The following is a 13821-nucleotide window of genomic DNA, read 5'->3' as shown; positions in this document are numbered from 1 at the left end:
AAATGTAGACAGATGTGTGCAGATGCTGTTGGCCTGTTGTCCCTCTGTTTCCGCAGTGGGCCTTTGTGGTTGTAATTTAACTTTGATCAGTCCAAACTGCAGCCCCGTGTTGTTGCGTGCCTGCAGCCTCACGGCGACACACTGAGTCAGCTCTCTGAGTTTGTTCGTCCTGACAGTTCGCTGCCTCTACTGGTAGACTGATGTCCTCCTCTGTCCTGCCTGGCAGGTGTCATGGCATTTTATGGATGACACTAACTTTGTGTTAGAGGTTTAAATATTTCATTTCAGGCCCAGAATACACAGCAAAGTGCAACCAAAACTCAGTTAATCTGTTATTTATCCTGTTTGTAGATTTATTCAGCTATTATGTAAATGTGAAATTAGCAGTTTCATATTAAAGCATGCCTTTTATTTTCTGTCATATATACCTGCTGTTTCCTAACTCTTTCATATGTAAGGGGTCATAGAGAGGGGATCACCCTTTTGTGGTCATCTCTCATCCACCCACCTGTTACATAGGATGGACTGAGGCCAAGTATCAGATAAAGAAGGATTATTGTGAACTGCGAATTATGCAAAACTACTCTTGTAGAGTCCAAGAATCGAAATGGGGAGCTCTTTGATCTCGTCTCTAAACAAGTTGGAGTTAGCAGGAAAAATATCTCTGCCCACACCCTGCCAACACAGCGAACACGTCCGGCAGTTAGTGTGTCTGTCTGCTCGTCTTCCAGCCCTTCAAGGAGGAAATTGAGCTCCTTTTCACACAGCCTTCCATCAAGTGTCGTTAAAACTAGCACAGTAAATGAGCTAGAAAAGTTTTGATGCTGACTAACGCCGTGTGCCAGGACATCAGCTCATTTTCCACCTGATGAGTTTTCTTCTGTTTGGCCTCCAGCTCGCTCGGCGCTCTTTCTTCTGAGAAACAGCGCTGAGCTGCAGCTCCACTGTTTGTTTATTCCTGATATCACATGCAGCCGATCGGAGAGCCGTGATTGGCTGAGGTGTGTGTCAAACTGGGTTTCTTTTTTGGCGTCTGGTGTGCTTAGGCAAAACTCCGCTCTGTCTCTACTCGTGTTTGACGTCTGTTTTGGTATTTGACTATGTGTGTATTAAACACGTTTAAGAGAGTATAGCACAAGTAGATTGTGTGAAATTTCGGACTTAAAAGCTTTGTCCAAACACTTTTTAAAACTAGAAAAACTTGCTATGGAGTGACTTTGTACTAACAGACAGTCCAAGAAGGCTAAGCTCCAGTTTTAGTGAGTGAAATTAAAGGATTTTATTTATTTTTTTATCTTATTTGATAAAGGTTAGTTTATAAACTCTAATTCTAAGAGATAAGATACGTGTGTATCTTATCTGTGTGTGTTTAGTCCCATCCCTCTTTCAATTTACTTCCTGCTGTATTTTGGATGTTGTTTTTATTGCCCTTTTTCCTTTCATCATTTTTCACAGTTGGTTATTAAAATCTCAAGATCTGTTTTCTATGTATGGATGAATAGGGCCAGTCATTAGTGGAGGAATTACGTTATACGTTATATTAAACAGTGTTGTGGACCTCCAAAGGTCCACAACACCTCCAAAGTGTGGAGGCCTATCTCCCCTCACCACACTCCCTGCCGGTAACTGATGCACTCAGGGGTCGGTGCATTGGTGGTTCTTGGTGTCCGGGGCTGGGCGCTCAGGTATACACCAGCTTACTCCCGGTGGCTACTTGGCGGGGCCTGGTGCCTGTCGCTCGGTCAGGCCTCTTCCGGGGCAAAGGGGGCCCTCGAACCTCCGGCCTCGGGGCCTGCAGCTCGGTTCACTCTGGCACAGCTGGCTGCCGGCAGAGCCGGCGGGCGCGCCAGTGCAGCCCCCTCTGGCTTCTGCTCCGTGGCTACTGGGTGACCCCTCGTCTGGGGATCTCCTCAGCCCTTCCCAGGAGGGTGGCACGGATGCCCCTCTGGTGGTACTCCTTGGGCTCTCGCACTCTGGGGTCCCTGGATGTCTGGAGCCTGGATCTCCTCCATGCCTGCTTCATGCCCTGGGGGACGGGCTATGGCCCTCCACACCCTCTAGCAGACCGTTACATGGGGAAACCTTCTGTATACAAGCGCGCTGATCCACACGAGTGTGCACACGGGTGTTCACTGTTCGTAGACATAAACTACACCTTTCTTAGCTGCTACTTCAAAGCACATTGTGCGCTGTCTGTGCTGCACAACAACATTCAATATTTAGTATTTATTGCTGTTTACACTTAGCTAGATTAACATGATGGTGTTGTGTTTAGTATGTTGCTTTGTTTTGTTTTTTTTTGCTTGTTTTCTATTCTTTTTCTCTCAACAGGTGATCCAGGAGATTTTTTTTTTCTCTTTGTCTTTGTAAGTGCCCTTTCTCACTGTCCCTCTTCCCTTCTGTTTTTCTTTTCCTTCCTCTCTTTCTTTCTCCCTTTCCTATCCCCCAATCATGTCTGTCTCATCTGTAACTACTGAAAATAAAATAAATAATAACAACAAAAGTTGATCAAATGGACCAATACGGCAATGCCATGATGATCCATTTGGCAAAATAAATCCATTTGGTATCCTTGTTGGTCTTCAGACAACAATTCTGACGGCTAAAGAACCAAATGGGACAGACAAAAAAAAACAAAACAAAAAAAAAAAAAAAACAGTGTTGTGGACCTTCAGGGGCTGCAGCATTCAGTAAACATTTATTGTAACAACCAAAAGAAGAAGCTCCAGCACCATCAAAATAATTTAACCTAATGTTAGCAGTGAATTTGCAGTCTGTGAAATGTTGGCTTCAAAAACAAGGACACAGGTGCTCAACCTTGCTTTTATAAAGGAATCTATGCAGGATATGACCAGCTGTCAGAGTCAGATCTCACAATGTAAGAGACAACATCGCATGTGAGTTGCATTCTTTGGTGCAAACAAATTAGATGATTCTTATTTGCAAAGCTTCACCAGTCTAGCTGAGAGTGATTGCAGTGCAAATCGGGCAACAATTGTTTGGCAACAGGTTGCCTCCCACCTAGCAACATGTGCAATCAAACCCTCTGGACAACCAGTTTTTCACTAAAACTACTTGCAGTTGTTCACCAAATGCAAGACAATTCAGTGCAATCACTGGCAAACCAATGTTTTTCCTATTTGCAAAGAAGTTGCTGTTTTATTTTTACTTTAATGTGTCTAATCTATAACCTTGAGTTTTGTCTGCGGCTGATTTTTAGCATTTACAAATGTGTTTTCAATTTTCATTTGATTGCTGTTATACTTAAATAAGGTTCAGGTATTATGGCCTTATAACCCCATTAAAGAAAGAAAGGACACAGATTTGTGTTCTCAGTATCTATTACATAAATTTGCTGATCATGGTTTAAGGAGGTTTAAACAGACGTGATCATTTGTAGCAAAAAGCTCTGACACTTCTTTGGAGGCCAAACACTATTACTGCTGTTTCTGTTGTTGTTTTTTCCTGTAATTAGTGGCTCCACTCTTTCATGTAAAGCATAAAGCATGTTTGAACTTGAGCGAAGCATGTATTAGTGTCAGTGGCAGTATGTCCGGAGGAGGATGCTCCCATTTCAGTGTTTTCACTGCAGCAATTCGAGCATGAAGCGCCATCTCAGGAGGAAGTGAACCGTGAAAGAGCGTTGTGTCTGTGCGTCTTTAAATGTGCTCTGTATTACAAGTGCTGTTGGCACTTGGCTGTAATAAGAGTTTACTGCACAGCTCCATCATCCAGTTGCCACCCTGCCCGGAGTCCTGAGCTCTGCTGAGTGCCGCTGAGTCACTGCTGGCTAATCACCACAAACTCCAAATGGTGGCATAGCATCACAGTTAATCACTCCGACTCTGTTACTGTATCTGGTGCATGTTGGAAATTGTTTGGATGAGTCTGGCCCCGCCTGTATGAGCCTGTGGTTGAACTGGGACACTCCCAGTCTGCATGTGTGGAATAATATGCAGGCGACCTATTGTCCTCATTTCCATCTAAATATTTTTTATTCTTGGAGTCCTCTAGAGCGGCTTTGCATGATTTTTGAACTTTGCACAGTTCAAAATGATTATTCATGTGGGTAGGGCTTTTCCCCAGTGACATCATACAGATCCAAGAGTAGAAAAAAATGACAAATTCCCAGTGATTCTCCTCTGGTTCACGGTCCTTTATGACTTCAATGAAAACAGTCTCCAGAATATCATATTTTATTCAGTGAGACCTGAAACTAGCGACTGAGTCAGGTAGGTGTTTCCTAAGATCAGAAATGTTAGCAGTTAATTTCTATATAACCAAACTTCCTTTTGCAACAAAGAAATTGCTCCCTGTTGGACATCAGGGGGAATGCAGCTTAATCTTAATCTGGGGGCAGGGATGACTCAGTAGGTAGAGTGGTGGCCCCATGATTGTAAGGTCAGGGGTTCAAATCCACTGAACGGCTACCCTGAGGTACCCCTGAGCAAGGTACCGTCCCTACACACTGCTCCCCGGGCGCCCAGCGGCTGCCCACTGCTTCACTTAGTGAATGGGTTAAATGCAGAGAGGAATTTCCCCACGGGGATCAATAAAGTATACATTATTATTATTGTTATTATTATTTTAAACCGAGTAGCTACTTCCATCTTTTTATATACAGACTGTCATTGCTAATTAAACCCACTGTTAAACAGTTAGTAACTGTAAACTCTGAAGAGGTCAAATAGCAGCTTTTATTAAAGCTGCATTTTATTTTAGAAAAGACTCTTCTTCTTTTCTGACTCTAACAAACCAAAATCTTCTTCTTTGGTCTTGTTGCGACTGGTATTTATTTTGCAGTGTCCTAAAGGTAGAGCTGAGGTCCATCAGACGGTAACCACGGGACAGGCAGTGACGCGGGCTGAGGTGCTCATGAGTCCCATTTGCCACGGGCGAATTACTAAAAACAGCAGCAGCAACAACTGAGCGCGCTCAAAGAAACACACTGGCAACAGTCGAGACTCTGTGAAAGCCATTAGAGGTGAAACAGCCATGTTTAAACCCACTTCTGGTGGGTCCACAGTTCATCATGATTTCAGCATCCTTGGACTTTTCCATTCTCTTTGACTTTATGTAAACTTGTGCATTTAAATATGACTTCCTCATATTACAATATTTCCACTTGAGGCTCCAGCAGTGAGTCAGTCCCCACAGACTGACATTTTAAAATGCCCAACTTTACTGCAGAAATAAACATGCTTACAGCTTAATACAAAAACCAGGTTTGGTCTCTGTAGCTGATACCCTCCTTTATAACAACTCATCATCCAGATGGAGGCTTTGATATTGATGCGTATTAATAAAACTATTTTAATGCTACATAACAGTAAAGGTGTCTTGAATCAAACAGAATTTGTTGTGTTGTTCCTTGATAGCTCGATGCATTATCTACCTTGTGGAGGGCAGCCGGTTATTAATGGATCAGCTGAACCAGCAAATAGACTATTTATTAAAATGCACTTAATAACAATTTACGATTGAATTAATTTCAGCATACAGAGCATCAAATCATCTCTTTTCAAACTGCATCAATTGGAGAGATTATATTATTATATCATTATGAAATCAGACAGAATTAGAAGAGATGCATATCTGCCAGAGGAGTAAAATTGTGCAATAGCTGTAATGAGAAATATAGACAGTGTAGTTCAAAGTTAATGTCATGTCATTTCATTTCATTTCATTAATTAATTCTGGTTGATTCAGTCTTCACTCTCATGTCTTGATTTTTATGGGCTTTTTTTTTGGTTGTATTGTCTTTTGCAATCCATCAATTTTCTTCCGCTTATGTAGTGCCTGAAGCCTATCCCAGCCTCCATAGGATGATAGGCAGGTGTCCAGTCTGTCACACAGAAAACAGGGTGTTGTTTTTGAAAAACTTTAAATAATGACTGATTTAAATTGAGCACCATCTTCCCTGTGCAGCTTGCCTGTTCCCTGCAAACCTCAACAGAGAGGCTATTTGCATGCCGGGAATCAGAACTTCTCATTCTGCGCTGTGTTTGCATGAAGCACTGTCTGTCGGTGTTCTTCAGCCTGCAGCACAGATACAGCTTCGATAAACAAACTATCAAAAGGACTCAAATGTTAATGCTCGTCAGCAGCTTAAAAATGAAGCCATAAATGTCAGCTGCACTCATCTCTGACCTGCAGCTGCATCCAGAAAACAGGCCTGTAAGCTACAGTTAGAGTTAAAGCTGAAAAGTAGACCAAGTAAAGACAAAAGTTCTTGATTTATGGGACTGTGAGAGACATGAGAATGTGGTGATTACAGAGCAGGAGGCTGGGAGGGAGGGACAGGTATGCTGTATATAATTACAAAGCAGGAAAATGATCCGGCTTTCCGTGTGTGAGGGACACGGCTAATTTTTGAGGAGTTTGATCGATGTATGAGTTTTGCTTGTCTTTACAGGTTGCTGCAGAAGTGTGTGTGTGTGTGTGTGTGTGTGTGTGTGTGTGTGTGTGTTCCTGTCTAGCTATCTTTGTGAGGACCGAAATCTGCATTCTACTATACTTGTGAGAACCAGCAGTCACTTGTGAGGACACACAACTCGGTCCTCACATTTTTGAAGGCATTTAAAGGCATTTTTGAGGCTCAAAATGTGGTTTTAGTGTCAGGGTTACAATTAGGTTATGGTTAGGTTTAGGGTAAGGGTTAGGGTTAGGCATTCATTTTTAATGGTTAAGGTTAGGGTAAGGGGCTAGGGAAAGCATTATGTCAATGAGGGTCCTCACTAAGATAGCTGAACGGGGTTGTGTGTGTGTGTGTGTGTGTGTGTAACGGCAGAGATGGCAACATGTTTCCTTTTGTGTGTGTGTCTATGTGTGTATGTGTGTAGTGTTTCCAATGGTAATGAGATGGCGAGTTGAGAGAGAAATTCTTGATTTAGTTTAAAGGCTTCTCCACATCAGAGTGGCCAGTTGTGGGTTGCTGGGTTTTTCCAGCCACTCGGATGACGACGAAGAGGCACTCGTGTTCCTCTGAACGAGGCTTGATGCTAGTGGGTTAGTTTGATCACAGCCTGATCCAAGAGTCTTTTCTGAACTTTTTCTTTTACATGATCAGGAAACAAACTGACTGGACTTCTAAAGTTTGCTGCCCCTCGCTAGTTTTCTAACCTAAATATGCATCCCGTGTTTTGTTTTACTTTACTTACCACATTTCCACATGATTTATTTACTATAATCATTTTTTCCCCGCATTTTTATCATGTACAAAACCACCCAGCCCGCCAGATGTATCAGACAGCACATGGATTGAGTATCCAGACCTTAGTGATCAAAAAAATCTTCATACTTACGGGTTGCCCCTGAAATCATGTAAACATTGGGAGATTTGCTGTCTTTGCTTCATGAAGCAGCATCTGAGTGAATGGAAAGCTAAACCAACACGTGCATGTTGACAGAGTAAATATCGAGCGAGGCTGAAGCTGCTTTCAGTGACGGCAGGATGCATATTTGAGCTGAGGCAAACACGCGTCACGGTCTGACCACTAACTGCCACAAATGCTTCAAGTCTGAACCTTCATTGTGAGCTCAGATTTTGAAAGAGGCCACTCGTCTTACAGCTGTGTGAACTGAGCTCACATTCAGCTCCAGCTGGGTAGCTTTACTGCTCCGAGACCTTTACCTGTGCTGAAAATCTTTAGAAACTCAGTTGGGTTTTTTTGGTTTTTTTAAAAGTGGCCTACAGGGGTGGGCGATATAGATGATGATGATGATGATGATCTTCTGAAACTATGTGCCAGCAGCATTATAGCGACACAGTATTATAAAAGTATAAAATAACTGATTAACACTTTAATTGAACAATAACTAAATTAATTGAAGCTTGTAATCCTTTTAGTGGTTGCACAATATTGTCATAGAATAAAACTGAAACATATTTTCTACCTGGGATGTTGTATGCTGGATTGAGCTTTTTAGCCAGCTGTTTAAAGTCCTGCTTTTTCTCCCCGTGACCGAATCAGTAATTTCCATCCACCATTTGCTCTTCCTGTCATATGGAGTGTCACTAGCGAGTACTCCAGCGACGCTCGGAGGGTTGCTCATCATCATCATCTCCTCCTTTGTAGCCTGGTTGTACTCAGCTGTGCGTTTTTGTCTCAAGTGGTAAAACACATTTATTGTTTCCACCTCTAGCAGTTGTTATGCACACTAGGGAATGTAAATGGATGTCGCTGCTATGGTAACAATATTACAATATGACACTTTCCTATCACATAAAAAATTATACGGTTATTATGACAGACCAAGTGTTATGGCACAGCCCTAGTTACCTTTCACATTATTGAATTTCAAATCAATTCCATTTCAGTTTAGTGCAGTTCAGCTTCATTTGTCAGTCACTCTCACAACAGTCACTTCAACGTGCTTTATACTATAAGGTAATAGAGAGAAAACCCCAACAACCTGACAACCAGGTATGACCAAACCCTTGGCGACACTGGGAAAGAAAAACATTCTTTTTACAGGAAAAAAACCTGTGGTACAATCTCAGGAAGGGAAAATAGTCTGGTGCTACATAGGGTTAGGTATAGAGACAAAAAACATATTTTTGTATCCAGCTGTAAGCATGTTTATTTGTAATGTAAAGTTGTAGATTTTAACATGGGAGTCTATGAGAACTGCTGGAGCACCTGGTGGATGTTAGATGAACTGCAGCTTGTAGTGCTTGTGATGACATCATTCTGTTTAGGGTTGCTGTTTTGTTATGTGGAGTATTACTTTGGTTAGGGTTTGAAAGTTATTGGTTATTTATCGCATGGTTTGTGTTGCTTATTGTAATTTTTCTGCTGGTCTTTAGTTCTTTTTTTTCTTTTATTACCGGTTAGTGAGGTGGTTGTTTCTTTCTTTGTGATATTAATAAAGTTTAGCCTGTGCAAATCCCTGTGATCCCACACTGCTGTGCAATAGTGTGACCTAGACTGTGCGTGAAAAGTAGGCCACAGTTTTGGGCCCTTGATGCATGGGACACATTTTTAAAACTGCTGCTTTTACATTGTAAATTAGGAAAAATCAGCTCTTTTCTTTTACTGTCAGACTAAATAAATTAAATCCACAAACTCAAAACATATTAAAACTCAACATGAGGGGACGTGCAATGCTGATGCCCTGCACCAGTTTCAGCCAGCTTATTTTACAGTGTCAGCATGTAAAAATTATGCTGTCCCCATGCAGCTGTCCTGCTGTTGCCTTTGGTGGTTTCTTAGAAAACAGTAAACCAAGTGGCCCAGCCTTGTGCTTTAAGGGGGTCGGATTACTTTACGTTACTTTACGTTTCTAGTTTTCTGACTGTGTGACCTTATTTTTCACCCCGACAGAGTTTCTTTTAACTATGTTTTAAGGTTAGGAAAGGGACACTCAGATGAGAATTTTTCTTACAGTGTGGACATTTGGTGACACACAGTCACTGTCAGGATTGAAATGCAGCAGATAAGAGGAGGGGAAGAAACTAGAGCCGAGCATGTCGGATTGTAGGATTTGGGAATTTGGAAGGGATGATGTCTGAGAGATTTGGGTCCAGAGCCTTCAGGGTGGGGGTGAAATAGAGATAGATATATCTGCGTGTGTGTGTATGTTTTGGGGGCTCTGGATGTGGGTGGCAGCAAAAAGGGAGTTAGCCATCTGTCTGCAAAGAGGTGGAGCCTGTCTGTCCTGGACTGGACCGTGTTCTTCTTTGGCGTTCCTTGTGTAATTCAGTTTTTCAGAAAAGACTCTTTACCTCCAGCTATGACTCCAAGAAAGAGCTCAAGTGAACCTGTTTTGCGTTCCTGTGCAGGGTTTCTCTCTTTGTGTGGGGCCTGTCGTCAGTCTAATTACCGTCATTCTCTCCAGCTGCAGAACAAAGGGGCTGATCTGAGGATTAGAGCTGCAGATAACCAGGACTTCTGCCTGCAGCAGGGGAGAGGCATTCATTGCTACCTGCTCCCTCTGTGGGAGACAGTGAGGAAAATATAAAGGGAAGAGCACTTTGTAGTTCGGTGGTTTTAAGGGTAGGATTCCTGCAGGTCTTTAAAACAGCCCTAAATTAAAGACAATTAAATTAAGGTGTTGAAGTTCTCTTATGTTCCCAGTAAATTTGCTGGTAGAAAAATCACAACAGCAGTTGGCTCTAAGCACTTTATGATGTAAGGTAAAGACCCTGCAATAATACAAGAAAACAGACAAAACCCCAACAATCAAATTACCCCTTATGAGCAACCGCTTTGACGACAATGGCAAGGAGAAAGTCCCTTTATAAAGGAAGAAACCTCCAGCCAAACCAGGCTCATGGAGGTGTGGCCATCTGCCATCCGGTTGGGGGTGAATGAGGTTGTTCAGTTAGTGGAGGTCCCCACCCCCTCTGCAACACCTCTCACTCATGGTTGGGATTATGTCATAAAATGTAACTTATATTTTAATTAAAATAGAGGAAATACAAAAAACATAATAGAGGCCATTCCGGTAGAAGAGGGAAAGACCATCTCGGAACTGAGGTATATACTTCACCATCTTACAGTGATGGGATTGCAGCCATTTCCAACTTTCTGTAAATGGTGCGCATAGCCACTGATGAATGTTCATGACAAAAAAGACCATCTCGGAACTGAGGTATATACTTCACCATCTTACAGTGATGGGATTGCAGCCATTTCCCAGCTTTCTGTAAATGGTGCGCATAGCCACTGATGAATGTTCATGACAATTTGCATATTAATGATCAAGAAACTAATTGTTAGTCAGTGGTGCTGGTTATGCAAATGTACTGTTTATACTGTTGAGGAAACCTGCAGTCAGCTGAAACTGTAAAAGTAAACTGGATGAGTGAAGAAACATTTGTCCCAGTGAAAAAGTAACATCCAGAGGAACAGAATCAATTTTCCAGGGTTAATGTGTGGATCACAAGCCTTTTCTTCATATTTATAAAATTAAACAGCACTTTTTATGCAGTTTCATTAAAATAATTCATCTGTACTGACATGCTGAGACAAAAAAGGTTCTATGTACAGATTAAACTTCATCCTGAGATGATTAATATTGAAGTTTCCCCAGTAGGATCTTTGCTCCCAGTGTTGCAGTGTTGAGTGTTGCAGCCATTGTTGCTTTGTTGTTTTACTCGTTGTTGTTTTTATTATTGTTGCACACAGTAATTGGGTTTCCAAAAAGTGCACCAAACCCTGGACATTCGCCAGGCGATGCGTGTGTGTTGTTGTTATGGTGTCAGCTAGACTGCTCTCACTAAGCGTTCATTGAGCAGTTCTCTCACCCCATGACAAGGAAAGTTGCAAGAGGCAGGGCCTGTGTTACAGGTCAGTGTTGTGAGTGTGTACCCTGAGTCATGGTGCACACAGTTTGTTGTTTTAACCCCACCCCTTTTCACACCCAGGCCTGTGTCGAGTGTTTCTTTGTTGATAAATTCCTCATTCTGATTTCATTTTTTCTGTTAAATGTAAAAGAAATATTTACATTTAATTGGATATGTTTAAGATTTCTGTGATGGTTTTTGTTTTTGTTTTATTTTTTACATTAAATTGTATTTAATGTATGCCTTTCATTTTGTCTCCACCAGGTGGCGCTGCTCGGCCTGGACCTCTTATCTGCCTTAGTGACAAGGTTACAGGAGCGATTTAGAGCCCAGGTGGGAACAGGTAAGACTCAAATTTCAATCTTTGATGTGAATTTAATGTTTTATTTAATGTTGGATTTTTAAAGTGGTAATCTGATCGAGTTGAAGTGAAGTCAGAGCTTTTCTCCATATTATTTCAAATGCTTGAATTAAAAAAAACCCTGACCAGTGAAACACAGTCTGTTCATTTGTCATTATCTTTATAAATTAAAGTTTTTTTAATTAGATAATGCAAACTTTGTTAAGTTTACTTTCAATTTTTAGTTTTTATGTATTTTAATGTTAATATTGGATACTGATTGATATTGAGGGAAGTTGACTCTCAGTGAGAGTCAACTTCTTATTATTTGCCCCAGTCCCCTCAGGATGAATTTTCATCCACATTTAAACACATAAACAATAATCAAACAAGACATATTTTGTATTTTGTATTTTATTTTTTCAGGCTCTTTGAAACATGTTGGCAAAATGTTGAGGAAAAGCACCGAGTTTTTTAAATGGTCTAACAATGAGGTGGAGTTGTTTCTGCGAGTAACACAAAAATACAAAGTTGCAAAAGAGAGTGAGAATTAAAGAATTTGAAGAAAAGTTATCTGGAGCATATACAAACTGATATTAATCTTTAATAGGGCTGTCAAAATTGAGAGCAAACAAAACAACTGCTGTACAATGCCCTCCGCTATCTTAGTTTAATTGGTCATATGACTGCATCACATGACTAAAATGTGTCATCGTTTTCAAAAGGCTCCGGGTTCACTGTCCACACTGCGACGCGAAAACGGCATTTTCAAATGTATCTGCTTTGGAGAGCGATTTTCTTGACCAAAAACGCCGTCTCAGTGTGGACGGAAGGCCAAAGCGGAGAGAAAAAGATGCGTTTTCAAACGAAAACGTATTAGTTTGGACATGGCCTAAGTTCCTCAGTGCATCCTCCCCTGAATTTAAATGCGTGAAAAATCAAAAGCTTTTGTTTCAGAGTTTCAAACTACTGTTCTCACCTCTTCTCACCAAGTTTCTGTTGAGTGCTGTTGATGACTTCATCTGCTCTTACTTTGCATGAGAATAACTTGACAAAACATACTGTACAACTGAGCCATTTCACCATCGTTAAGTACCAATAAATAACTCATATTTGCATCCTGGTCAACTAATTTCTTTCTTTCTTTCTTTCTTTCTTTCTTTCTTTCTTTCTTTCTTTCTTTTCTTTTCTTTTCTTTTCTCACTCAGTTCTGCCCAGCCTTATTGATCGATTGGGAGATGCCAAAGATCAGGTGCGAGAAACAGACCAAACGTTGCTGCTAAAGATCATGGAACAAGCCGCCAATCCGCAGGTAACACGCTCACTTTTTCTAAGACAGTTCAGGGTTTCAGCACAGTTCCAATGATCATGCATTAGCTCAAATTCAGATGGATGTCGGCTTTAGTTCTCACTTGTTTACTCTGTGGTGAGCTTGGGGGTCTCACTGGGTGTGAAAGTCTGCTGCCACACCTGTCTGCACCCACAGACTTCCTGCAGTGGAAGCTGGGGCTGGCAGGGGGCCAGTGGTTGACCTTGTTAGACAGGTGTTACACCCAGGGTCTCCAGCACAGACAGCATAAAAGAAAGAAGTAACCACGGTGACATCCACCACTGGTTGTCCAAGTCCTGCTCTGAAGCTTCAAATTGATCATCTGGGTGAACTGCATCAATAGAGCTAGCTATAAACCTGAGGACACAGCACACTCATTGACTACCGACTTATCAATCACATGTCGTTAGCCAATAAACATAACATTGATAATCCTCCCTTTTAACACTAAAACCAGCCACAATTAAGATATACATAAATGGGAAAGTGTTTACTGAGGTCAGGGCAATCTACCCGTAGACTTCTCTATAAACAGATGATTTTTTGCAGCCACAGCTGTTGGTCCTTTGTGGTCAAAAGAATGCAGGTTTAAGGCATTTCACCATCAGGTTTAACTGACAACTACAGTCATCCTTTACACTTTTATTGCCTGAATATGCTTTCTCACAGGACGCGGCTTGTGCTTTTTTATTTTTATTAGATAACACCAAAAAGCATCACTTTGTCACTGCTGTGAAAGTGCAAAAGGCGCTTGCTGGGCGCTGTGATGACTGGACTGCTGTGCGATCAGTAGAAATGAGGCATGCAGCTAATATGAAATGGATGAAAAGTTGATTAATTAAATACAATTAAACAACATGT

The 13821-nt window shown here is 41.4% G+C and overlaps 1 protein-coding gene and 1 non-coding gene across 2 annotated transcripts in view; one reads left to right on the top strand and one right to left on the bottom strand.

Moving 5' to 3' along the window:
* clasp1a (cytoplasmic linker associated protein 1a) overlaps positions 1–13821 on the top strand; it is a 97662-nt gene that overhangs the window by 19053 nt on the left and 64788 nt on the right. Inside the window, exons 3-4 of the mRNA XM_063497072.1 lie at positions 11555–11633; positions 12839–12942. Coding sequence (XP_063353142.1) covers positions 11555–11633; positions 12839–12942 — 183 coding nt within the window. The remainder of the gene's footprint in view (positions 1–11554; positions 11634–12838; positions 12943–13821) is intronic.
* On the bottom strand, positions 11140–11268 carry LOC134646462 (U4atac minor spliceosomal RNA). Its single transcript, XR_010096704.1, has one exon. It is a non-coding gene; the product is annotated as a U4atac minor spliceosomal RNA (small nuclear RNA).

Source organism: Pelmatolapia mariae, linkage group LG16_19 (assembly GCF_036321145.2).
Source record: "Pelmatolapia mariae isolate MD_Pm_ZW linkage group LG16_19, Pm_UMD_F_2, whole genome shotgun sequence".
NCBI lineage: Eukaryota > Metazoa > Chordata > Actinopteri > Cichliformes > Cichlidae > Pelmatolapia > Pelmatolapia mariae.
Note: the sequence above shows the minus strand (reverse complement) of the source record. Positions and strands in the feature narration are given on the sequence as shown.